Genomic DNA, 24931 nt, shown 5'->3' with positions numbered 1-24931 from the left:
ATCCGGATGAATCGATGAATTTGCTGGAGTCGAATTAAAATATATAAACAATGACAGTTTTATCAGTGGGGTGGAGGGAAATCCCAGGGATCGGAGCTGGGTTCGGTGGCGAACCAATGATATATATATATATATATATATATATATATATATATATATATATATATATATATATATATATATATATATATATATATATATAAAAATAAATAAATGTAATAACTTCGGTGTCGTGGGCACGAAGAAAGTATCGAGGATGACGCAATATCGTTACGATGGTTACCGCAGCTACACGACCGCTGATTAATTAATCAAAGAATGTCGATCTCATTCATCCTCGGCACTCCTCACTTCCCCCTCAAAAAAAAAATGGAAACCTGCGCGAGTAACACGGGGGCGATGGGATGGGTACGGGACGGAGGTGGGAGGTATTTGAGGGGAGGGGAGTGGGCTTCAAACGCGGCCTTTCCCTGTGCGGATTGTTAACCCTTTGGCGGCCTGCAGGACACGGTCCGATGTAAATTGTACACTCACACTCCTCACACACATCCAGACAGAAAGAATTAGGGGAAATCAACAGACATTTGTCGTCGTATCCCCCCCCCCTCCTTCCCTGGCTGCCCCTTCCCCCGCCACCAACCCTTCGCTCTGGCGACTATCCCGGAGCTGAGGGGGAGAACCCACGGAGAGAGGCACACCGGGGAAGGGGGAGACGGAGCGCGGGAATCTCCGTCCGGCGGCGCCGCCGGGGCCCCCCCAACAAGGGCGGACCGCCACCGAGGGGAGCGAGAGATGCCGTCGAGGCGGAGAATGGCGCCTTTCGCTTAAAACAAACTTTGCCATGTGTTATGCTCTCCGGGAGAGAATCGCCTTGGCGGAGACGGCGCGGCGGCTGAGGGACGATGCGGCGGGTCCGGGCCGGGTTTCGGCGCCAGCTCGGCTAGCGGCGAATATCGCTTCGATATCCCTCAAGATGGCCGCCAAACGGGGATCGATGTTTCAATATTGGGAGAAATTTGATCTACAGCGCCTGCAGGTGAGCATAGCCGGCGCTGCCGAGGCAGCTGGGATGGCGGACGGACGCGTCTCGGCTTCGGGGCCGGGCTTCGAGGCCGGCTTTGTGGCGCCCAAGCCGAGGGCAGCTCTTTTTTTTTCTCCCCCCCATCGATACGTATCAGAAATTGATCCCGGCTTTTGTGTCCGGACATCGATCGGCAAAGCGGCAACATGGCGCGGCGAGCCCGCGTTTTTCCTTTCCCGCTTCCCTAGCCGCGTGTCCTCTTCGTCCTCTTTCCCTCTTTCACCTCACACCTCTTCGCTCTCGTGTGCCGGCGCTCGCTCTTTCGCTGCGCCCTTTCTTCGTCGCGCGCCTCCTCGTTCCGCGTTTCGCGCTCTCCGCGCGCGCCTCGCGGACCGTCCGCGCTCCGCTCCGTCATTCTCGCCCCGTCTCTCCTCAGTCTCCGCTCCGTCTGCGTCTCGCTTTTGCTTCTCTTTCCTCGTACATCCCTCATGCCCTCATCTCGGCCGCTTTGATTTATTCTCTTCTTGCCTTCCTCTTTGCGTTTCTTCTGTGTTCACGTGCCGTTTATAAGGTTTTTTTTTTTGACGTCTCATCGTCTCGTCTATAATATACGTACGTGTCTGCCCTTCGTTGTCCGCGTTCCGAACGTCTGCCTTCGCTGTGTTTTTATTTTTTAATCTCTTCACCGACTCTGAGACCAACACGTGTCAATGACAGGTTTTTGCTTTAAGCTCTTTTTCTTTTTTTTGAAATATTTATTTTCGAGAGATTTAAATCCCGAGTGACTGTCTTACGAGTATCTTATATTTTTCTATGTACATACGTATGTATTTTTTTGGATGAAACAGCCCACCTCTGTATTCACAAACTCGATCGATTTGTCCGTGTCCGGTCACGGAGTTTTACCTCAGAGTCGGTCGCGCGGACGTCTGACGCGGCCCACGTGGACGTGCATCGGTTACTCCGTCCGTGCGCATTCTTCGTGCGTCCGCGAAGGTTTTCTTTTTTATTTTAAAAAATCACGATTTCCGTTTGTTTACACGTCCGTGTGCAAATTGTCGCGTTGTACGCGCCATAACCTGCCCCGTGTGTACGCGTCCTCCATTGTCTTTGCCGGACCATCTGGTGCACTGCTTCAGTGGCACAGCGCGCGCGTTTTACCTCACGGGGGATTTAAAGGTCACGTGCTGGATGAAGACACTCTCCCGATTTACGACCGCCCTCTCGCTCCCCGTCATCTATTTCCGTAATATGCTTGTACAGTGCATATCGATCTTTGTCTGCGACGGCGCACACGTCTGCGTCCGTATTTAGCTGTCTGTGACTCAGACATTCTGTCCGGATGTTGAAATAAACGCTTCCGGAGAGATGAAAGGGTAAGCAGAACGTCAAAATCGTCGTCTCTCTGAAAGCCTGTGTGTACAATAGCTCGGTCGATGAGGGAATGATACGTGGACGTTTTCGGACGGTTCGTCGGACGTCCGTCGCCGTTTTATGTGTTTCATTTCTGTGTTGCTGTCTCCCTGGTTGCTCCTTTGTCCGTACGGCGCCGACGTGTCCTGCTCGCGGCGTCTTGTCCGTCCGATCTGCCCTCTCCTTGCAAACTACCTGCTCTTACCTGCTCACTTCCCCCCGCCTCATTCGCCCAGCTGTAGAACCAACCCGTAATTCAAGACCCTTCCACATGGACCCCTCTCCCGCCGGACGAGCCTCCATTCTGTGAGACAACTGTTTATTTCTGTTTGTTAAACTTCTGCACATTGTACGATTCACTATCATTGGGACCCGACGACCGCGTCCCCCTTGTCATCGCATGTCCCAGGTGTCTGCAGAGTGCCCATATGTGAGAATGTGTGGAATTAATCAGTGGCGGCGGGGGGGGGGGGTGGACGGGACCTGGTCACGTGGAAAGCAAAACTTTGTAAAGGTCTTACAGCATAAATGAACTTTGGTTGTTGTTTGATATTTCTACGATCGTTTGATGTTGAAATTGTTGTTACATTTACATGACCTTTGTGCACTTCTCTATAAGTATCATTCTTGTTGAAGGGGAAGGTGGGGGGGAGGGGTTGTGCTGTGACATTGCTTATTGTAAATCTCTACCCCCCTTGTGTTCTCTCCACACATGGCTGGTGTTAAATAGATATGTTGCATGTTTAAAGTTTTTAAATGAAAATGTTTTGTAAGTTGTCTTTTCTCGACTGCATTTTTCACAGCGGACAGACACCACACAGACAGATAGACAGAGAGACGGACGTGCAGATGTGATCGGGACGGCTTGGCACTCGGATGGCGGGTTGGGGGTGGGTGGCGGTTGGAGATGAAGTTCTGGTTCATGAGCACATACGTCATTGTCATAATGGATTGGCCTCAGTTATCGGCTGCTCAGGGAATTTGTAATAATACACTTCCCACAGCTGTAGATGGACGTCCCGGGGTCAGCGTGACCCTCACGGCCCGTTCCAGGAATTTGGGATATCGGTGTGTCAAGCCAGAACAGTCCAAGCCACCGTGTTCATAACATTCAGTGCTTGGAGTGGCACACATTTACGATCTGGAGCATTTTAAACGGGTTTTGCATAGAGTCATGTTGGACGTTACACATTTGTACGAGTTTACCTCATGTGACATTGCCTGAACTAAAGTGTGGTTAGTTTGTCCTGCCATAGTTTTGGTTTTGAGTTGACCTGACGGGTTGCCCTACAGTATTCGTGTTCCTTTATTCACTGAGCCAGGGGTTCATATGGGAACGCAGGTTCAAATCACACACACTAAATGTGTTTGTCCGTGACCTACTAATGTCGTTGTAATCCACGTGTAAGTACATTGATGTCTGCTGATGTCTTTGCCCTGCATAAAAAAAAACTTGCTGGTATATGCTTGGTACAGTGAGCACAAAGAGGCAAGCCTTCATGTTTAATGAAGCAAGTCTCTTTGGCATGACAATGGTTTCATGTGTCCTTGAAGCCCAAGCCCAATCACGGTGAACCATATTACCGACCAAGTGCTAACCAAGTGGACCTTTCAGCAGCATGATCCTCTAACCACCGGATGCTGCTAGGATTCAAAGCTTGTTTGAGATGAGGCCCCGGAGGTTTATGGATTTACATAGAGGACGAACCATTGTAAACCACAGGATAAAGGTTGTGGGAGGTTGGGAACAAAGAAGTGGAGGGGGGGGGGAGGTGCGGGAGGCGTGAGTTGTGGCCTTATTCGAAGCACAACTCATCTGCGGAGGTTACAAGCAGAAGTTTGGATTTTGGCCAGCGTGCCAACCGAAAGATCTGTTCTTACGCAAGATACTGTTGAAATGGTGAGCAGATAATGTGCCACTTGAGGGTGGTGCAAACTATTTATTTTGTCAGTAGCATGAGAGGGAGGAAAGGCTGTGGGAATAAGCGGGATATGTCTTGGGCAGAATGTCCTTCTGTGGTTTTATACTGTTCAAAAACAAATTGCAAAGTACTCTGATAATGCAGGGACGAGAGAGAGAGAGAGAGAGAGAGAGAGAGAGAGAGAGAGAGAGAGAGAGAGAGAGAGAGAGAGAGAGAGAGAGAGAGAGAGAGAGAGAGAGAGAGAGAGAGAGAGAGAGAGAGAGAGAGAGAGAGAGAACGGTCCATTTAACAAGAAAGTGGGTATAAAGATTACGGAAGCCCCTTTTAAGCCCCTCTTTCACAGAGATCCAAGGGAAGCGTTAATTGTGCATGGAAGTCTAATTTCGCTAACGATTTGAAATAATAAAAAAACCCTCGTTATCATATTAGCCAAATCGCGCTCTTTCTTTGCAGCGTAATGAAATTAGGTTAGGAGGGTTTCCGCAAAGGCTCCTGCCATTAGGGCATAATTTGGGCAAAAATATTTATCCGCGCGTGACATCGTCTGCAAAGATCACAGCCAATTCACTGTTTGTTACCAAATTGGCCACTGTTTTTGGTGCAAACGTGCGTTAAACCGGCGTTTTCCGGCAATATCCGAGTGAGGAGAGGGGCGTCTGTTCCACTGCCATGTGCCTTGCTCATCATGCCTGTTTAAATAACCCCACGAAAATCTGTGGGAAAGCTGACAGTGCGCGTGTCAAATACGCTCTGCCCGCTTAATTGCCATTTAAGCCCAATCTTTATTAATTATACACTATTACCGCAGACGTAAAATAGTCGATTAAAACATGCATGCCCTGCACCCGAGACTGCCGGGTTTGTTGAGACCTCGGTTATCACGCCGTGCTCTCTCCTCGGTTCTTTGTTCTTTTTTCGAACTCTTTTTTTTGTTTTCCATTTGTTTGGTTGGTGTTTTTGTCCACCATTCCCTCTGCATTTCATCACCTTCTCGTTTATCCCTTTTTTCGACTCACTGAAACGATAGTGAATTTCATGGTGCAACGGATGAAACATTCTTACATAGCACGTCTTCAACCACATTTTTTTTCTTTTTTTCTTTTTTTACGAGCGCAGCTAGTAAACAATGAAGCCTGTTTGTTGGCTTAACGGTTAAGTTGGTTGGCTTAAGATCTCCCGGTTCTGAGTTCGAGCCCCTGTCATTCTTTTAACATCATTCTGTTAACATAACACCAGGTGGGTTGACTCAGCCTGTCATCCTTCCAAGATTGGTGAAATGGTTACCAGTTTACCGGGGAAAATTAGCCGTTTGATTATCCTGCGTCAGAGTGGTGACCATTCCAGAATTGCACACCCTAACCCTGAAAGCAGTGACTCTCACCTTTTTCTCCTTTACCTTCTTCTTCTTCCTCTTCTTCTTCTTCTTCTTCTTCTTCTTCTTCTTCTTCTTCTTCTTCTTCTTCTTCTTCTTCTTCTTCTTCTTCTTCTTCTTCTGCTTCTTCACCTTCACCTTCTTTTCCTTCTATGCCTCCTTCTTCCTTCTTGTAAATAATTGGACGAGGAATACTGGTCTTGGTAAAAGACTAATGATGGGCTGTGTTGGTGCAGATGGCAACATGGATTTTGACAAAGAGGAGTCGAGAAACCCTTTACTCGGTCATGCCCCAAAACCAACGGTCATGCCCCAAAACAAAACGGCAACCTCACCTTGTTTACCATGACGGTAAACTTATGCTTCCTTAACTCCCGTTTGGAATGATCCATAGTAAACAATCTAATTTGAGATGTACAGTATTTCATCTTTTGAGACCTGCTATAAAAATGTTTGGTGTTGTAAGCTTTTATCAATCAAGTTTACCCATGCACCCCAAAGTACTTTTATTTCTTCATTTGCATCACTCTTTTAATGACCTTTTCAGAAAAAAGAACTTGCTTATATGAGGATGTTGTCAGGTGTTCAAGGATGGTTATCCAATGTCACCTTGATCACATAGTCACAAGATCGATTTTACTGCCCTTTCTTCCTCCCCTCCCCCATCCACCCACATTATTTAGTGATGGTTCACAATACTGTCTTGCATCTCTGTTTCCATGTTGGCGAGTCTAGAAAAGCAGTTTTAGAAAACGAAAAGAACACAGGGCAAGTCTCTACAGCTCGATAATTGCTCTCAATTAGAGTTGCATGGCACGCCCACGACAGGCAGAAGACAAGTTTTTGTACGTGACCTTTTGCCCAATTGGTACCTTCTTGCATATCATGCAGCCATGCCCTGGCCGCATGTCGTATGCGATGAAAGTTTTAAGTTTCTATACAAGTTTGATGCATGAATTTGCCTTTGCCTTTGAATGCAGCGATTATTTTTACTACGGGAATAAACATGAGGAAAGATCGGTTGAGGTCAGGATAGCAAACCATGACACAAACATGAGGTTTTACAATCGTTTGGAGGGCATGGAAGGGGGCGGGGGGTTGTTGGGGAGTGTTGGGGTATACTCAGGTTTAACAGTGATCGGACAACATCAACTTTATGCGTCACAGAATATACGACTTGAGTATTCTCAGCCAAATGGCTCACAAATTTTTAGACAGGCTGAAACATAATTTTTTGCTCACTGTTTTCTGACAACTAGAATGTAAGAAATATGAAGGGCAATACATAATGGTCATGAGCTGTCTCACCTATAAGCTGTCCTGCCTGAGTTAGAATCCCAACCCAGTTATAGTGTCATCCTGGTGTTTCACAGGCAGGGTGATTCATCAGTGGGTGTGCTGTCCCTCAGATGGATGCTAAACTGGGTGTCCCATCGACTGACATTAGTTGGTTGCAAAGAGTATGCAAGCTATCGTCGGCACCATCAACAAATTACAAATTCCTGCCCTAACTACTGATGGGAAGGCAAAGGCAAAACACCCCATGTAACCCTTGCGAAGAAACTGCTTCGGCAGCACCGACGCTCTGTAACAGAGTATAGTACATCAAAAGAACCTTAGATGGCACTTACAATAATTTAGACGTCGGAAAACTTTTGTTTCTTTGCATCACTCTTCTGCCCAATCATTCAGCAGGTAAATATACAGATCATCGAATTGGCCAGATAAACCTTTAGCCAGCATTACACACGCTTGTATCCTACCTGTCTAGTCTTACAAGCTCTCTAACCAACCAGGCTATATTATAATGACTCTAAGAGGCTTTACAAGAGTGTTAACAGAGTAGGCCTAAAGATATCCTCTTCCACGTCAGTCCTGTGGGTCAAATTGTTAATGAGCTTTTGTAACCTCACTTTTATCAAACTCCTCTCTCAGTTTTGGCCAGAGCAGAGTTCACCGTCATTTCTAACATGGCCTCTTTCACCCTTGACCCTCATTCACAAACGCTGTGTACAACTACACCGTCTGCTCAATGGCTGCCTGTGTGCTCTTAGCCGGTGGTGTCCCTGTCAATGGAGCCTTGTGTTTCACATCTGGCCCTTCCTCCGGGTTCTCAAACCTTTACATCCTGCTTCCTTCCTTCAACCCACTTTTTCATTCGTTGTTTTGCTTTTATCCTTATTTATTCGTTCTGCTATTCCCCTTTGTGTTTTTTCCTTCAATAATGATTTACTTGTAAATTTTAATTCATTACATTTAATACATTTCTCTTTGATTCTTCATTCTTTCTTTCCTCAGTTGGTATTTTTGTTTCACTTGGACTTCTAAAATGTTCTTTGAAACCTCATTTGCCATTATTGCTTCATTCCTTTTTGAAAACGTTCATCAGGTCAAATTACTCCTCCTCGAGATTCTTTTTTTTCTTCTTCTTTTTCCCAACCTTCTCCTGTGGTTGTTCTGCTGTCATTCTGCTTCTCTATTTTTCCCCATTTCCTCTCTTTTCTTTCTATGTTCCTGATTGCTGAGTCAATTTGGCATGGACTTAGTAAATGTTGTAGACATTTCCATGCTGTAGTAACTCGTCAATAATGTACCCTCATAAGAAAGAATATTTGAGTGACATCTTGTAGAAGGGCAACATAATGATCTAAAAAACAAAAAGCAACCCTTTTGCTATGTTATGCTTCTTTATTCCAAGCTCTGCAGCATCTTCGTCGATGAGATCAATAAACAATTGACAAATCTTTTTCCCATCACCAATCTCTTGACTGTCTGTCCCTTACCTGCATGGTGACTCAGGAATTGCTAATTTGTTCCATGAAGTGTTTTTTGGTCTATCTAGGGTTTTTTTCTCTCGTTCCTTTCTGTTAAAGCTGGTGCCAGTTTTGTGCAAAGAGTTTGGAGGCTGCCAGGTTGATGAGATGCGTCTAGGTCATGCAGATAGGTCCAATTGCGTCGTTCTCTTTACTTAGGGAACATTGAAGCTGTTGGGCTCCTGGATGATTGAGAAAATGGTGAGGACTGGAAAGGAGAAAGAGAATGCGAAGGAATGAGAGGGAATGAAAAAAACAAACACTATAGAGGAAGATACGTAAATGGGAGATTCGCAATATGATTCTCAATTCATTTTGCAATCCCTTGAACTGAAACATTTGTTAATAAATGACCTTTAGCCTTTGGTGTTTGGCCCATTGACAGGGTATGATTATTACTGCTTTGCTTTCTTTCTCTCGCTGTCACTTTCTGTTTTCCCTTGTTCAGCGTGGGAAATCTTTGGGAGAGGAAAAGTCACCGTCCGGTCTTTTGTGTGCTCGGGCACAATTTATGGCTACTGCACTTTAGTTAACCAAGTCGTTACACCATTCGTCTGCCGATCAGAATATCTCAAGATTGGCCAGATATTGGTTTAAAGGGAAGCTGCTGCGGAAAGAGTGGTTAGTAAGAAGCAGGCGTTGTTACCCAATGCAGAAATGTTGCCACTGCTGACAAAGTCTCAGCCCTGTCTGACCCTCATATCTCCCTGGAAATGTATGTACTGTACTAGGGTGTGCCTGACGGTTTTTATAGCCCCAGAATGCACTTAGCCCACTACGGGTACCATTCCAACACCACATGGGTGATGATTCGTATGTTATGATGAAGAATTTAAGGAGTGTGTGTGTTGGTGAATTTCCGGAATCGGTACTTTTTTTTTGTCGCTTGCAGTAAATAATAACATAAATGCAGGAATTATATTATTTGGTCACAAAAGTGAATGGCATGCATGTTAAATACCATGTTGCAATTATCTGGTTTTATACTACAATAATTGATTGTACACCGCTTCTTCCCAATTCCATATGCAGGCGATGCATGACACCATCACTGGGTGCCAAAGGGAGTACTTAGTTTTCACTTGTTTGTTTGTTTTCTTGTTTGTTTGTTTTCTTGTTTGTTTGTTTGTCCAGGTGATATCTCAGCCATCCTTTGATCAAGGAAACTGAAATTTGGGGACAAAAGTGAAGATGTGCTTTGGCAAAAGCAGTATTTTAATTTTTGAATCATCAATTAATTGATTAATTACTTTATTATTATCAATTCATTAATTACGTATTTATTGTATTTCTCATCCTGGCAATATCTCAGGCACCTTTTGAGCTCAGAAACTGAGATATGGACATGACACTGATCAAGTGATTTGGCTATAAAGAGTATTTTTGATTTATTTATTAATCAATTAATCGATTAATGATTTTTTCCCGAGTTTTCTGGGTAATCTCTTAGCCATCCTTTGAGCTAGGAAGATAAAATTTGGGGACAAAAGTGAAGATGTGCTTTGGCAAAAACATATTTTTTAAATTTTTTGAAAAATAAATTGATTAATTACTTAATTATTGTTGATTTATTAATTGATTAGTTATTTTATTTCACATCCTGGCAATATCTCAGGCACCTTTTGAGCTAGGAAGCTGATATTTGGACACAACAGTGAACAAGTGATTTGGCTATAAAGTATAAAGGGTATTTTTGATTTATTGATTAATCAATTAATTATTGAATTTTTTGATTAATTACTTCATTTTCAAAAAGTTACAGATTTGGATAAAACAGTGGTGGTTTAGGTATGCTCTCAGCCAATTGATTAGAAATAGTTTTACGTTTATTATTTATTTATTTTAATTATGTGATCAATCAATCAATTACTGTACACTGCTCCCTCCCAATTCCGACTCCATGTGCTGCAAGGCAGCATCGCCGGGCGCCGCAGGTGCCCCGGCGATGTCGCGTGCTGGACGATTGTTTTTTATTGATTTGGCATGGGAGGAGGAGGAGATTGGGACCATACTCTGTGCAGAGCGTTGGTGCTGCTTAAGCAGTCTCCTTGGCTATTGGGCCCAATCCTGGATGGGTCGCCACTCCGACACAGTATAGCAGCATGCTGGCACTCATTTTGCCGACCTCGGAAGGATGACAGGCCGAGTTAACCCCACCTGGTATTAATTCAACAGCTGAGCGGGATTCTAACTCAGGACCCTCGGATCCAAAGCCTGCCACCCTAACCATTAAGCCAACACCAGGCATATTTGGCATGGGGGCAGTGTACTTTGAATGTACCGATAGTTGTTCAGTATTTATTTTTACTATAAATAAATAAATTTTACTATAAATTTACTATAAATACAAGCTTGTACAGTATGTTGGAATAACCGTTTTTTGTGAATTTATCAGGTAACATACCATTCTTTATTAACTTACTATAATACTGTAGTGGGCCGGGTATCGGCAGTGAGCACGACCGCTAGTTGGAGCAGCAGAGTCGACTCCACCGAACACCCGGAACTCAGATCGTTACCCTCGGATAACTCCGAAGATACGGGTCCCTTACAGGACCGTGAATCGTCAATAATTCAACAACGTGGTACAGGGTTATTTGCCAATCTTCAAAATACCTAGAGACCCACGTGGCGAGCTACCGAGGAATCCACACCCTTGACGGAGCTCGAGCAGAACGAGTCGTGAGCATGCTCGAACCGTGCGTAACCCGAGCGGATGGTTACGGAGGTCCGTCGGTCCAAATGTACAACTACGGTGGCAACGGCCTTTTTAATCACCCAACACACACCCTGCTAAACCAATGAAGGAAAGGACAAAGACGAGCTGAAACATTCAACAATAGGGGTATTTATTTACAATAGGTGGGGAATGAACACAAAGGGCAGAGTTAAACCGACTATAAAGGATGCATGTAATGTACAGCAAAAGCACTTAACCAGTTGCTACTTAAAGACGGGCCCACAGGACACACACATGCACACACTGATACCCAAAAAGAGAGATGGACCTCGAGGTCTTTATTATTCCTTCAGCTCGGAGGGAAGTCGAGCTGAGGGACGAGAACATGGCTGGCTACCTGGCCGCGAGTGCGTGGCTGGTCGTCCACCCCTTCCCGGAGCTCCGGTCGCCAAAGGACGGACCAGGGCAGCCAGACGCAGACCAGTGCCAGCGACGAGATGAGGCCAGACCAGCGTCGAGCAGACCAGACCAGCGTCGAGAGGTGCGATCCGAGAACCAGATCAGCGCCAGCGACGAGATGAGGCCAGACCAGCGTCGAGCAGACCAGACCAGTGTCAAGAGGTGCGATCCGAGAACCAGACCAGCGCCAGCGAGATGGGACCAGACCAGCGTCGAGCAGACCAGAGAACCAGACCACGTGCTCGAGCAGCGATCAGAGAACCAGACCACGCGCTCGAGCAGCAATCAGAGAATCAGACCATGTGCTCGAGCAGACGGGGCACAATTATTTGTTCTCCTTTCTTTCATCCCCTTCTCGGGCGTGGTCCGCTCATGCGTGGCCTGCTCTCATTGGGTGGACCGCGTGTCGCGGCTCCGCCTTCTTGCAAAGGACCGCCCCGGCTATGATCCGCTCGTCGCCCATTGGCTGCAAAATGACGCATTCTCTCATTTGGCGCCAGGTCAGAACGAAACAATTCGTGAGCGCGCGAACAACACGGACAATTCCTCGAGCAGTGTTGTTGGCGTTGTTGTTGTCGTAAAAAAATCCTAACTATCAAAATAACTCTGCAGCGCATGAACATCCAATTCCCACTAGACTAGGGATGGGACCCTAACTAGAAACACATACTTATCGAAATAACTAAGCTACGGGGACGGCTGTCTGTCTGTGTGCACAAGACTTTCAAATTCGTAACAATACAGCTGTCATGTTTGTATGTACTGTATGTATACATGTATGTATGTATGTCAGAATCATCGTCTATTTTCAGTCCACTGCTGGATGAAAGCCTCAGTGTGTTGATGTCATGATGCTCTGTCTCTTGCTTTGTTGTTCCAGTTGACTCTTCCCAAATATTTGGTTATTTCATCCCTCCATATGTATGTCTGCAGCCAAAATAGTGCCCCCTGGTGTGTATGTGTGTGTGTGTGTGTGTGTGTGTGTGTGTGTGTGTGTGTGTGTGTGTGTGTGTGTGTGTGTGTGTGTGTGTGTGTGTGTGTGTGTGTGTGTGTGCGCGTGTGCACGCTAGCCCAGAAGTGGATGGGAAACTGAAGCTAGAATTCAATTGGAAAGATATATGTGCACACAGAATAATTTAATTTGAAACTAATTAAATAATGCAACTATCACAGAACATGGTTATATGAGCTGTTTGAGAGGAACGGTACTTAAGTGTCTGTTGTGAATAGGCCCCTGCAGCTAGTTATATACAATGATGTATCAAAAAAGAAAATAATTCAAGATGAATGTTTCAACATTGCTCATAAATCAATATATAAAGAGTTACTGTATGCTTTACCCTTAAATTTGAGTAAAAAATTGTGAAGTTATGTACGATAAAAAAAAAAACCCAATAATCTCACGTCACATGTATCCAAACATCAATGTCAGTCATGTCACAACCAAAGTTCAGAGCAACATATAGAGTTTATAAATAAAACGAGATCAGAAGTAACGTGTTTGGCACGAAGATGAGTTGTTGGGATCAGTGACCCACATGCACCTCTATTCGTCGTGTCTCTGCCAAAATGCCCCCAAATAATGGTAAGTTGAATAGGTGAACCCAGGCGTGTGCTTATTAAGTGTCAGTAGGGTGTATAGAATAACCATGGCTCGATTATTTTTCTGAATTAAAATTAATATTTGAGATGTTTGAGAGTGTTTTGTTCTTGATCTCAAGCCATGAAACCGGCATCATATTTAAATGTGTGGATTCTAACTTTCACTGAAACCACAAATGCCAAAAGGATTACAATCAATCGTGTCACTTATGTCACTTTCCCATGGTATCCAAGGCCATCTCCACTCATGGCTCGCAGACTTCCTCTCCTGTCGCAGCCAATGTGTTCTCTCAATGGAGTTCTCTCATCCCCTCTTCCTGTTCAGGCTGGAGGTCCTCAAGGCAGCGTTCTCGGCCCTGTTCTTTTTCTGGTTTTCATCAATGATCTCTCTGACTCTCTGGAAAATCCTCTTTATCTCTTTGCTGATGACTCCACCTTCTGTCGTACCACCTGCCATCTCTCAGATTGGCAAGTAGCAGCTTCTTCACTCTGCAGATCTGGATAAATCACAAACTGGTCCAACACGTGGAACATGTCTTTCAATCCTGAATAATCTCACACTCTCACTATGTCTCTCTGAAAGGACCGTCTGAACCCCCCCCCCCCATCTACTTTCTGAACAATCCTCTTGAAGAAGTCCTTTCATTCAAGCTTCTGGGTCTCACTATCTGCTGTGATCTTTCCTGGGAAAGCAACATTTCCAAGCTGGCATCCAAGGCCAGTCGCTGACTGGGCATCCTCCGTCATGCAAAGTCCTTCCTCGAACCACATGAGCTCCCGACCACAGACAAAGCTTTTGTCCACAGCCTGATGGGGGTACTGCTTGCCCTTCTGGGCTGGTGCTTCTGCCTCTCACCTTTCTCGGCTTCATACTGTGGAAACCACTTAAGATCATTGGTATCTCCTGCGATGAGGCTGAGTCTTTGGTTCTCTCACTCTCTCACCGCAGGCAGGTCGGTAGTCTTTCTGTCTTCTCCCACTGCCTCTCCGGCTTCCCCCCCCCCTGCCGCTCTGTCTGAGATATGTCCCGCCTCCCCATATTTCCACAGGGCGCTCATGGTCCACCAGCAACCCCCATCTGGTGAAACTACCAATATCAAGAATCACTGCTCACCTTCACTCTTTCATTCCTCTTTTTTCCCGCCTTAGGTACAAACTCGCACACTTTCTTCAATCCCACTCCTCCCTCCAGGTCTTAAAAACAGCAGTTCACCACCATCTCTTATCTTCCCTCATCAAAAACCACGATCTCTTCTACCCCGCTAATCCACCCCAAACCTACCTCCTTCAAATTCCCTGTTTTCCTTCCTGAAAGTCCCTGGAGTGTCCATCTTGTTTACCCTGTGTAGCCCGCCCCATCCCTCTCCCTTCCAGAGATCTCATGTCTCTGCTTCACTGTTTTGTTCTCTCCCCTGCCCCTCTTGTCTCCTGATCCCCTTGTTGTACATTCTGTGTTAGCTCTCATGCGAGCCTCGACAGTGAAAAAAAAACAAACAAAAAAAACATTTGCTATCCCCGCAGTTTTTGAAAAAAACGGGGGCATATTGTGACCGGCTCTGTCTGCCTGTCTGTCTGTCACTCTATCTCCTCCTAAATGGTGTGCAGAAATTCACCATACATGGTAGTTATGATCACCACATGGCACAAAGGTGAAAGAGCAGTATCATTTTTGGCCCCAACCGCTGGGATGGGGTCAAAAAGTCAAATCCCACAAAAATGCAATTGAGGGCATATTTTAAAACATTTTTTTTAATGAATCCTTTTATATGTATTCAACATTGGGGGACATAGGAAATATGTAACAATTTTTTTGGATTTGACCCCTGGTTCATGCCCCAGGGGGTGTGGACCTGGGGCCAGAGGGGTCAAAACAGGAAATGCTTTTTTAACTCAAAATCTGAAATTGGGTCATTCCTGGTGAAACCTTTTGCCATCTTTCAACTGTTTTTGGTGGCAACCTCTGACTCCACCCTCTGCCGTGACATCCCTCATCCTTCAGACAGGCAGGTTGCAGTCTCTTCCCTCTCTTCAGACCTTAAAAATAAATCACAAACTTTCCAAGCACTTGTAATATGTCGTTCAAACCTGACAAATCTTACTCTCACTATCTTTCTCCAAAAAGGACTGTCTGGCAAACCCTCCTATTTACTTTCTTAACAATTCTCTTGAGGAAGTTCAGTCATTCAAACTCCTGGGTCTCACTGTCGGCCATGATCTTTCTTGGGCAAATCACATATCTAAGTTGGCCTCTAAAGCCAGCTGTTGATTGGGCATCCTCCATCATACAAAGTCCTTCCTTGGCACATATGAACTCATATCCACCAACAAGGTCTTCATCCAAAGCTTGATGGAGTGCTGCTCTCCCCTCTGGGCTGGCTCCCCTACCTCACACCTTGCTCAGCTTGACGCTGTAGAAACTAAGGCCTTCAAGATCATTGGAATCTCCTGCGCTGAAGCTGAGTCTATGGGTCGATGACTTTGCAATTGCAGACAGGTCAGTGATCTCTCTATCTTCTACCGCCTCCTTTCTGGTCTTGCAATCTCTGCTCTTTCAGTGCTTTGCCCTCCCAGGTTTCTGCAGGGTTCACACAGTCCACCATAAACCACCTTCTGGTGAAACTACCTAAATCCAGGATCACTGCTCACCTCCATTCATTTGTTCCTCTTTTTCCTGCCTGTGGAATGAATTTATGCATCCTCTTCACTCTCATTATTCCCTCCAGGTCTTCTAGACAGCTGTTCACCGCCATCTCAGATCGCTAACAAATCCAAAATCATGATCTTTTCTACCCTCGTTAAGCCCACCCAAATCCCTCCTAATTTTACATTTTTCCTCCTTGGAGTTTCCTTCAACATGCATGCACGTTTTGCGTCTTGTTTCTGTCAGTTACATCCTGATACGTTCAGTGTGCTAGCTCTTCCACGAGCTTCGACTTTGTATACAAAAAAGAGAGAAAAAGCGTGGGGATATGTGATTGTGTCCCATCGACTTCGCTGGAGTTGTAATTTATTTTGAGTGATGTCTGTTACAGTAATAGGCTTTTACAAGTACTAAGAGCTGACCAGCTGTCAATAATGTCACTATATATCAGTAGTGTCACAAATCTAACTAGAAGGGCACTCGGTAGAGCACATACCTCTGCCACGCAATGCCTGATCCACGAGAACATATCTGGCCCAATACATTTTTGAAATATCGAGCTATATATCGTTTTTGGCCCGATCTCTCCATGGTGAAGAATCACTTAAAAAATTCTAGTAGCCGGATCCGGATCTTCACCAAAATCTAATCAGTTCGTCCTTGTCACCCATGAAACCTATCCACAAAATTTCATCCGGATCCGTCCACAACCTTTTGAGATATCCTGCGTACAAACAAACAGACAAACAAGCAGTCATAGACTGGTACTTACGAAATCATCAACTTGACCTCTGACCTTGTCTAATAAAAGCTGTCTTTGGAGAAGGTAGCGACGCAAACCAGAAGTTTCTACGATGATTCTGTACCAAACCATCAAAAATCGTAACGTCGACCGAAGCAAAAATCTCCATTTCTCCACGCAATTATTTAATATTATTTTATCAAAGTCACAAAACCGTAATATTCGGCCATCCACCAACAATCTTTACATAATCCGACGGCTTAGCGAGACAGGCATGCGACGATAAGCTTTATTGGGATAAAAAATGACTTTTAAACGCCATCTTTATCAAAAACACCGTCAGCGCGCACACGAAAAACCTTTACGTGACTCAACGACGCCTCTGCTCGAGCGCGCTGCACCACGTGACGAGCCGTGACGTGGCGAGTGAAATATTTTTTATACAATCTTAAAACGTCTCCAAAACATCCGATTTTTACCAGAATTTCAACAACCGAGTTTTAAGCGTCCTAAGCGGTCGCAAAAACTGAAGACAAAATTAAAATCAAAGTTAAAACGAACTCGTAACGTCGACCGAAGCAAAAATACTCCATTTCTCCACATGAATTTATGGAATTATGTTTGACCTCACTGTGACCTTGACCTTTGACCGATTTTGACCAAAATCTAATCAGCGCGAGCCATCACCCTCCTGAATCAAGTGGTGTAATTTGACATTGGTAGCTTCTTCCGTTCTCGAGTTATCGTGCCCACAAATAAACATACAAACAGAGGACGGAAGTGATCAATATACTTACGAAATCTAAAGATTTCGTAAGTAATAAACAGACAGAAAGGGGTGAATTCATAACCTCCTTCACCTTCGGTGGTGGAAGTAAAAATGTTAAAAAATGTGTAAAATTCAGAAATGTTGAATAATCCACCAAAGTCATTGTAATTACTCACTACAGTGTGATGCCCGATGATTCTGATTCTGATGTATTATACTCTGTTACAGTGTCATTGCTGCTGAAGCCATTTCTTGGCAAGTGTTATACTAATGGTTTGCCATTGCCTTCCCAGCAGTAGTTAGGGCTGGAATTTGGAATCTGGTCAAGGTGCCGGTGATAGCTCGCTTACTTTTCACAAAGGACTCCGTGGGATCTTTAAGGTCCACCGACTAATGCCGGCAGATGGGACACCCAGTTTAGGGACAGGGCACGCATTGATGAATCTCCCTGCCTGTGAAACACTGGTATTACAGTTTATAGCTGGTTCAAGATTCAAACCTCGGTTAGACAGTTTAGAGGCAAGTGTGAGTACCTCTAGGCCATCCTGCCAGCCTGATGCCCTATGTTTTTAACCAACTGTAATTGTGTTTTATTTTTCTTGAATAAAAAGGGTATACAAATTCGACACAAATGGAAAAATGCCAATCATAATCTTCTCATGGTCATTAAACATTCAATTATTTTACGATTGCTTACCACAGGTAAATTATCTTTGCTAGAAAGAACTTGTTACATATAAACAGGCAAAGACAAACATGATATGGTCATTATCACTATGTTCCCCAATAAATGCTAATCATGATCATGTGTTAATTGTATTCACCACTGACGTGTGTGTTATCCTACTTACAAGTTATTCCATTATCCCACACAGACGTCAATAAAACCACATATGAGAGACTCCAAAAGTGAACTGCTTTAATAAATATTATGGACATATGGGCACAAAGTTTAATTGTTAGCATTTTAAAATTCAATTGAAAAACGTCACCAATTATCAAATGTGAATACTGAAATGTACCATAACGGAAAATCTCATCATAAATGATCAAATGTGAATACTGAAATGTACCCGAATGGAAAATCTCATCATAAATTATCAAATGTGAATAACAAAATGTACTAGAACTGAAAATCTCATCATAAATTATCAAATGTGAATACTGAAATGTACCAGAACGGAAAATCTCATCATAAATTATCAAATGTGAATACTGAAATGTACCAGAACGGAAAATCTCATCATAAATTATCAAATATGAAGACTGAAATGTACCAGAATGGAAACTCTCATCATAAATTATCAAATATGAATACTCAAATGCACCAGAACGGAAAATCTCATCATAAATTATCAAATATGAATACTCAAATGTGCCAGAGCTGAAAATGTGTTTGTGTATGTTCATTTTAAATTGGTTGGTAATCTGCATCATTAGCTTCTGGCTGTGATTATATTATATTCATCAAATCAAACTCTTGGAAAGAACAGAAAACTGATGATGAAAAGCCTTGTCCTCTGCTGGCCATCTCATGTCGAAAAACCTGCCACCCACTGTCCCACTGTTGGGAAAGCCGAGCTGGTTTTCAAATATCTTAAAAGGTTTCTGGTTTGAGTCCAGTGCATGTTTTGGAGAAGCATCAGCATGATCATATCCTGTGTTTCAAACTTGTTTGATCTCATTACCTGAACTGATTCGTAATTTTATCAAAAATGCATTTTACGTCCTGGATCAGAGCTTTGTTCACAAAGATATGAGGAAGAATTAAACCGGAGATACAAAGAATGAAATGCCTTCAAGCCACCCATCTCTCAGCAACAGGCATGGCTGAGACTGTGTGTGGTTTGGAAACTGAGGCCTGGTACCACGGCTGGATTACCCCGGTGGAATGTGCGGCTTCACCTTACACACGGGGCGACTTTGACAATCCCTTTAACGTACATCCTCCAAGCCCCAAGGGAGATGGATTGGTGTCAGCTGACACTGCTTCAGCCTATGGGCTTCGGTGTGACGTGACTACAACTCGCCGTCTACTACTCTGAGCAGAAACCGATTAATTTGGCCTTCAGGATAACCAAGCTGTACGTTCCTTTTCCTATACTCAAGTGCTCTGTCAAATCTCTTCTCTTCCAATTCTTGATGCTTTTCCTTGTACCTCATATATTTTTTTAGTGTAAGCCCGTGCAGATGTAGGTCTATCCTCCTTTAATTTTGCAGGCTTAGCATCAGTGTTGCATTGTGTCGAGAGAGGATTGGTGCCAGGAATCGCCTTGACTGACTATGTGGTTGTGCAAGATCAACAACATGCAGTAATTGAGTTACCTTGCTCCCGGCACAGGATTAAATGAATACTGTGTACCTGTCTCTCATATCATAACCTTTTTCTTGGCAGATGAAGGCCAATTAATAACTGGCCTTCAAATTTGCACAGCAGAAGTATGATCATATTTTTAAGCTCAAAGTACATTTCCAGGATGTCTACGTTCAACCACAGCTTTAGCACTTACGTGGGGCAATCAAAAGGTTAATGGAATGAGATGCTCACAATAGTCCAAGTCACCATAAATAAAGGTGAAATGAGGTGTAATGAGGTCTGTGACTGTGTGTATATAATATTACAAAACCATGCGAATTTTTTTTCGCTAATTCTTATATAATGACCAAAATTATTCCCATTGTTGGGTTGACCGGGGGGGGGGGGGAACAGTTACTATCTAACTTTTTCACAAAATGGCAGGTATTTGCAATTTGTTCAGGGTGCCAGCGATAACTTGGCCACTCTTCATGAAAGACACTGTGGGATATTTAATGTCCACCAACAATCCCAGTGCTGGCAGTGGGTCCTCTGACTTCACGTCCTTTTGATGGACGGTGCACACCTTGATGCCTCGTCCTGTAAGCACAGCATCAAGGCCCAGTCACACCTTGACGTTTTAGCCATCAATGGCAACGTATCAAAATGTATGTAAAACGCTGGCTTATGCTGAACTTTTGATGTTTTTCTTAAAGATTCGGACGTATTCATAATGAGTTGGTCGTATGCATAACATATTAGTAACGGACACAGAACGTTTCGTTGTCTTATAGTAACTTATACCAACGAATGCTTAGCCTGTTGTCGGCGTTCACAAACTATGCCCAACGATAGTCTAACTTATGCATAGCGCGCTGCACGTATCGCCGACGATCACGTGGCGTAGCCTATTAAAAGGCTGCCGCACAATGATTCAAATCATAACCGCCAGAGAAATGGAAGTGTCAATATCGCAGTCACACCTTGGCGATCTTGCCAGCGTATGCCGACCTCTGAAAAATGCGTCTAAAACGCTGGCGCACGTAGAATATGGTATGGGTAAGTTTGGTATACGTGAATAGAACGCTAAAGTACGCTATCATACGTCGTAGTAAGTGGAGTACGTCTTGAAATTTTAAACGTGTTAAAAATTTTACGACGTACTTGCCGTATGCCTCACACGTTCTGTATGCGATGGGAATAAGTTGTACGCATGATATGCGGTCGTTGGCACACGTCGACAAAAGTTACTTGTAAGTTACTCATAAGTCGAAACACATGGAGGTAATGGTTAGCGGCAGTGTTCCAGACCCCCTGTATTTTTTAATTTTTTTTTTCTTCGGTATGACGGTGATGTTGACACTTCGATTTCGCGTGCGATTATAATATAATATAATAACTGGGCTGCCGCTCAACGATTTAAATCGTAACCGCACTAGAAATCGAAGTGTCAAAATCACCGTCATACCGAAGAAAAAATAAACCAATGTCACCCGCAGGGTGACCCGTATCTTGCCAAAAGGTGACCACGTGTGACTTCTTTAAGGTCACACTGAGGTGAACAGAGCTGCTATCCACCAGGATCGACTCCTTGAGGAATATCTGCCTACGAGAGATTCCGATGAGAATCGTTCTACAGAGTAACCATGAAAAATATGTGTTTGCCTCATAAAGTCACCAAATGACGTCATAATGTCTCAAGCTTGACATATCTCGAAAGCACTCATCGAGGTGTTCAATTTGAGGTACTACACGATATGGTTCCTAAAACTTGAAAATTTGACCCTGGGGTCAAATATGTTTGACCTCAGGTGCTAACCATGAAGGTCAAGGCCAATCGCCACCAAAAACTAACCAGCTGAGCGCCAGACCATGAACTATATTCCCATAAAGTTTGGAGACGATTCGATTCAAATTACTCAAAAAATAAGGGTTTTGTCGACTCCCCTGATTTGTGACAAAGTGACCTTGACCTTTGACCTTGGCCTTCAAAATTTTATGCGCTGAAAGTGACCTCTATAGGCCTCTGATATGCGAAGTTACAAAAATTTCCAATGATAACTGTGCTCTGCAGAGTGATTTATACATGATTACAGACAAAAATAAAAAATAAAAATAAAAAAACATATGAAGGTCAAGGCCAATCACCACCAAAAATTAATCAGCTGAGCGCCAGACTATGAACTATATTCCCATGAAGTTTGAAGACGATCCGATCAAAATTACTCAAAAAATAAGGGTTTCGTCGACTCCCCTGATTTGTGACAAAGTGACCTTGACCTTGAAAATTTTATGCGCTGAAAGGGACCTCGATAGGCCTCTGATATGCGAAGTTACAAAAATTTCCAATGATAACTGTGCTCTGCAGAGTGATTTATACATGATTACAGACAAAAATAAAAAATAAAAATAAAAAAACATATGAAGGTCAAGGCCAATCACCACCAAAAATTAATCAGCTGAGCGCCAGACTATGAACTATATTCCCATGAAGTTTGAAGACGATCCGATCAAAATTACTCAAAAAATAAGGGTTTCGTCGACTCCCCTAATTTGCGACAAAGTGACCTTGACCTTTGACCTTGACCTTCAAAATTTTGTGCACTGAAAGGGACCTCTATAGGCCTCTGATATGCGAAGTTACAACAATTTCCAATGATAACTGTGCTCTGCAGAATTTTTTATACGTGATTACAGACAAACAAACAACAAAAAATAATAATAAACCAATGTCACCCGCAGGGTGACCCGTATCTTGCCAAAAGGTGACCACGTGTGACTTCTTTCAGGTCACACTGAGGTGAACAGAGCTGCTATCCACCAGGAGCGACTCCTTGAGGAATATCTGCCGACGAAAGATTCAAATGAGAATCGTTCTACAGAGTAACCATGAAAAATATGCTTTTGCCTCATAACGTCACCAAATGACGTCATAATGTCTCAAGCTTGACATATCTAGAAAGCACTCATCGAGGTGTTCAATTTGAGGTACTACACGATATGGTTTCTCAAACTTGAAAATTTGACCTTGGGGTCAAATATGTTTGACCTCAGGTGCTAACCATTAAGGTTAAGGCCAATCGCCACCAAAAATTAATCAGCTGAGCGCCAGACCATGAACTATATTCCCATGAAGTTTGAAGACGATCCGATCAAAATTACTCAAAAAATAAGGGTTTCGTCGACTCCCCTGATTTGCGACAAAGTGACCTTGACCTTTGACCTTGACCTTCAAAATTTTGTGCACTGAAAGGGACCTCTATAGGCCTCTGATATGCGAAGTTACAAAAATTTCCGATGATAACTGTGCTCTGCAGAATTTTTTATACGTGATTACAGACAAACAAAAAAAACATAAAAAAACATACAAGCTGACTAACATATCTTGCAAAACTTCGTTTTGGCAAGATAACAAACAGAAACGGAAGGCATCAATAGACTTACGAAATCTTTAGATTTCGTAAGTAAAAATAAACATACAAGCTGACGAACATATCTTGCAAAAACTTCGTTTTGGCAAGATAAAAAAAGAAAAAAAAAACCAGGGAGTCTGGAACACTGACGCTAACCATTACCTTGACGTGTTTCGACTTGTGATTAACTTACAAGTAACGTGTGTCAACGATCGCATAACGTGCCTACAACTTATGGCCAGCATAGCGGAACGTGTGAGTCATACGCTGGCATAAGTCGTAAAATTTCAAGCATGCTAAAATTTGAGGACAACCGCAAAGTACAACGATGAAAGCCAGCGTACGACGACGTATGGCAGTGTTTTTCAGCGTGCTCTCAATGTTTCCAAAACTAACCCATAACGTATTCGACGTGTGCCAGCGTTTTAAACAAATTTTTCAAAAATTGGCATAAGCTGGCTAAAACGTCAAGGTGTGACTGGGCCTTCAGGGTGGTAGTGCATAGCTGTGTCGAGATTTTAACCCAGGCGAGACAGCTCAGAGGCAAGACCACATACCTCTTAAGTTATCCTGTAAGTACAAAAATCCTATTTTCTTACTATTCATATATATATATATATATATATATATATATATATATATATATATATATATATATATATATATATATATATATATAAATATAGTACAAAAATATATTTTGTGTATTGGAATATTGTGAGCAACTCGTTCATTTAACTTTCTGAACGTCACTCATAATTCTACCGAATGATGGACGCTGTTGTGTACAACAGTAGGTTTTCATGATGATGGACAGGATGGAGATAGAGTCTGTGTAGGCTTTCACAAAATGGATGGAAAAGTCTACAAGAAAGATTGATCGTGGGGATTGTGAAGGAGATTGATATGGCAAGAGAGACTCGGTCTCGTATCAAAGTGGATGTTTATATGCATATTCGGGTAAGGCAAATGATTTAGGTGGAAGAAGAAGCGATCAAGTATCAGGATAGAGATACTGATGGCAGTGTAAATGGTATAGAAACGATGATTGAGTTACAGGATGGGAAAGATATGCCACCACTGTGAGATTCTGACTTGAGGGTGACAAATAATGAGTGAATGTTTGCAGAACTTTTTGTGTGAGTGAGTGATGAAAATGAAAAATACTTGGAATTTGGATTAATAGTTGTGATTATTTGATGTGCTATAACATGTGAATATGGCCTCGGTATTTGCCGTTGAACATTGGGGAGGGTTAAGGCTTGCCGTATGCTGCCGCTGGGGTGTGCCTGGGGCCCTGGAGAAGACTCGGCCCAGTAATTAACTCTGAATAGGCCGGCTGATTGAGTTAGCAAATACAAGGCTAATGATCGTTAGCGCTGATGAGATGAATTTCCCCGGCAGACACGCAGCTCCGCGCGCCCATTGCCTCATCGCTCGGCACTCGCTGCCTGCAACGGTTGCGTGTGAACGTGCTTGTGTTTTTGTGAGAAGCCCTCGAGTTTTATTTAAATTTCTTAAGAAATTGAGATCGGGTGACATTTTCAAACGTGTGCCTCTGAGTGTGCTGTCGGCGTGGGTTTGCTTTGAATGCATGTTTCTCCCAGTGCTCATGGTAAAAATAGGTGAGCTGTCAGCGGCCTGTCTACTACTACACGCCTCACAAGCCGCATTCCCGTGAGCTTGTATTTGGGACAGTCGTAATAGCACCTGATTGGAAAGCAAAAGAACCCTTGGTTGAATCCCTACAGTGGATTGTTTGACCATGCTACAGTGGATTGTTTGATT

The 24931-nt window shown here is 43.6% G+C and overlaps 1 protein-coding gene across 9 annotated transcripts in view; it reads left to right on the top strand.

The window, feature by feature from the left end:
- Positions 1-648: 648 nt before the first annotated feature.
- Positions 649-24931, top strand: part of LOC147010889 (homeobox protein cut-like 1) — a 379867-nt gene continuing 355584 nt past the window's right edge. For 2 of the 9 annotated variants that reach the window (XM_085860296.1, XM_085860299.1), the window contains exon 1: positions 649-1036. In XM_085860296.1, coding sequence (XP_085716422.1) covers positions 842-1036 — 195 coding nt within the window. In that variant the 5' untranslated portion in view covers positions 649-841. Of the gene's footprint in view, positions 1037-2819; positions 2865-24931 lie in introns of those variants that run through there. The other 7 variants (XM_085860303.1, XM_085860302.1, XM_085860292.1 and 4 more) reach the window with 5 other exon arrangements.

The sequence above is a fragment of the Eptatretus burgeri genome, chromosome 16 (genome assembly GCF_056783735.1).
Source record: "Eptatretus burgeri isolate ZD-2024b chromosome 16, Ebu_testis_v1, whole genome shotgun sequence".
Lineage (NCBI taxonomy): Eukaryota > Metazoa > Chordata > Myxini > Myxiniformes > Myxinidae > Eptatretus > Eptatretus burgeri.
The sequence above is the reverse complement of the archived record's forward strand: the minus strand, read 5'-3'. Positions and strand labels throughout refer to the sequence as shown.